This window comes from Mandrillus leucophaeus, unplaced genomic scaffold (assembly GCF_000951045.1).
Source record: "Mandrillus leucophaeus isolate KB7577 unplaced genomic scaffold, Mleu.le_1.0 Scaffold219, whole genome shotgun sequence".
Classification (NCBI taxonomy): domain Eukaryota; kingdom Metazoa; phylum Chordata; class Mammalia; order Primates; family Cercopithecidae; genus Mandrillus; species Mandrillus leucophaeus.
The window spans coordinates 34,348-36,506 of NW_012102243.1; the positions used below are offsets into that span (position 1 = coordinate 34,348).

General features: G+C 60.9%; 1 protein-coding gene across 1 annotated transcript in view; it reads right to left on the reverse strand.

Annotated features, from left to right (window-relative positions):
- Positions 1-222: 222 nt before the first annotated feature.
- Positions 223-2,159, reverse strand: part of MTG1 (mitochondrial ribosome-associated GTPase 1) — a 22,939-nt gene continuing 21,002 nt past the window's right edge. The window contains exons 9-10 of the mRNA XM_011980823.1: positions 1,212-1,324; positions 223-778 (exon numbers count right to left, since the gene is read on the reverse strand). Coding sequence (XP_011836213.1) covers positions 639-778; positions 1,212-1,324 — 253 coding nt within the window. The 3' untranslated portion in view covers positions 223-638. The remainder of the gene's footprint in view (positions 779-1,211; positions 1,325-2,159) is intronic.

The window sequence follows — 2,159 nt, forward strand, 5'->3', positions numbered from 1 at the left end:
TGTGCACAGCGAAGCCATGTGCAGGGCGCCCCCTCAACTCTGCCCTGGAACATGCCCCAGGGCACGGAGGGGTGAAGCCAGTGCTTGGGCTCTGCTGCTGGGAGTCTTGTTGTGTCTGCGTGCGCCTGTGAGTGTGAAATAAACCTCTCTGCCGGCAGCCAGCCTCTTACTTGCTGTGGGACTGCAGGACACTGGACCAAAAGCCCCCAACCAAGCCCTGGTTGCCAACCTGCTCCTTTCTTAGGTTCCACTGGTGAGAGCAGCTCTAATACACAGGCCCAAGGCACTACGGTACACCTCACAGGCCAGGAAGAAACAGGCCCTTTAATTGGAGATTTTAAAGGTTACAGGTTATAGCGTTAACTCTTTCTGAGACAGCATCCATTTCTCAAGAGGCCTGAGCAGGAAGCTCCGGGAGAACCAAGCATGCGGAGCTGCTCAGGGACGTCACCTGGGAAGCCTGGTGTCCACTCCCACCTGCTTGGCCCCTGGAACTAGCCAGGCCGTGGGGGCACCAGAGAGCACAGCACCCTAGTGGCCAGCGTGGAGCTCCTGGACCAGGTGAGCTGTCTTGAGCCTCAACCACCCAGGTCAGGAGGTCTGGGAGGCCACTCGTGGCCCTCCCCACCCGGACAAGTTCAGGGCACAGTCTCGGCCGGAGGGTGGCCACGCAGGATGTCGAGGTCCAGCATCACGGGGCCCAGCAGCCCACGGCGGAAGGTATGGAGGAAGTCACGGGCTGCCGCAGGATAGTCAGGCTGAATAACGTTCACGTCACCTGGGGGATGGGAGGGATCAGTGAGGAAGGAGCCTTCATAGCGGCACGGGCCCAGCCCTTACCCACCTGAGGGACCAGCCCTAAGAGACTCTAGGGAGGCATCAGGGAAGCCCAGGGAACAGGATCTCACTCAGAAAGAAACCAGCTGGAGCTGCGCTGCCTGGAGCCTCCAAGGCCAGGCACATGAGGCCTGCAGGTGTCCACCTAGCACTGCCCATCATGTGGCAGGGCTGATGGACCCTCGGAAGCCTGGACTACGAGCCCTTCCTCTCCAGAACTTTCTGTAGCTCCCCTGCCCTGAAACCCAGTCCCAGAAGACCCGCCCGCATGCTCCTTGAGACGTTCCTCTCCTCCCTGCCTCCTCTGGGGACGGCCGGGGTCCCCCTGGGTGATGGGGTGAGGCTCCAGTGCCCGCATCAGCAACCTCACTCACCCGTGCCCGTGAGCACCTTCACCTTCTGTGTCTTCCCCAGCTTCACAGCCACACTCTTCAGCACACGCTCTATGCTGTCACAGGCACTCTCCAGGCCGTAGTGCTGCACGTACCTGCACACAGGCTGCAGGTCAGCACCAGGGGGCCCAGCACTGACACCACGCAGACAGCCAGGTGCACAGTCAGCCAGGCCGGGCCCTTCCTCCTGAATGCCACAAAGGCCATGGCTAGGCAACTCCTGTGGGTGACAGTGACTGCAGTGCTGTGGATGACGAAGATGGCACTGGAGGTGACTGGTGCTGAGCCCCGGGGGAGAGCCACTGTCTAAGAACCATCCCTGAGCTTTGTCCTGTGTGGCCATGGCCAGCAGCATGGAGGGTGGCTCCCACCACTGGAGCTCTTGCTGCAACGGGAGGAATACCAGCTGTTCACATGCACAGGCTTCATCCACCCTATCCGGGGGCAGGGACAGGCAGGCCTCTGTGCAGGCCCAGGTCCTGGAAACTAAAAGAGTAGCACAGCAGACCATCTGCAAACACACTGTTTGCTGCTAAGGATGGCACTCGGTGACTTCCAGGCAGCCAGTATGCCTGCATCCTCTCCACCCGGCTGGGTGCTGGAGCGGTGTTTTCCCAGCACACGGACCAGCATGGGCTGACTAGGCACCCACCACTGCTGAGCGCCACCCAGTGGTTCTCACGGGCACTCTGACTCCTCACAGTGCAGACTCTGGGCAGAGAGTCCTGGAGGGAAAGGCCAGCACAGAGCAGCAACTCACAGGGACAGACACCGCCCTAAGCCTCAGGAGCCCAACTAACCCAGACCCAACACTTTCCCAACCTTCCTGACAGCCAGGGGTGAGGGCAACCTGTCTCATGGCTCCCACGAGGACAGGCTCAACCTTGAGGAGGCTGGAGCCCTCGGACCTGGTCACAGCATGACCCAGTA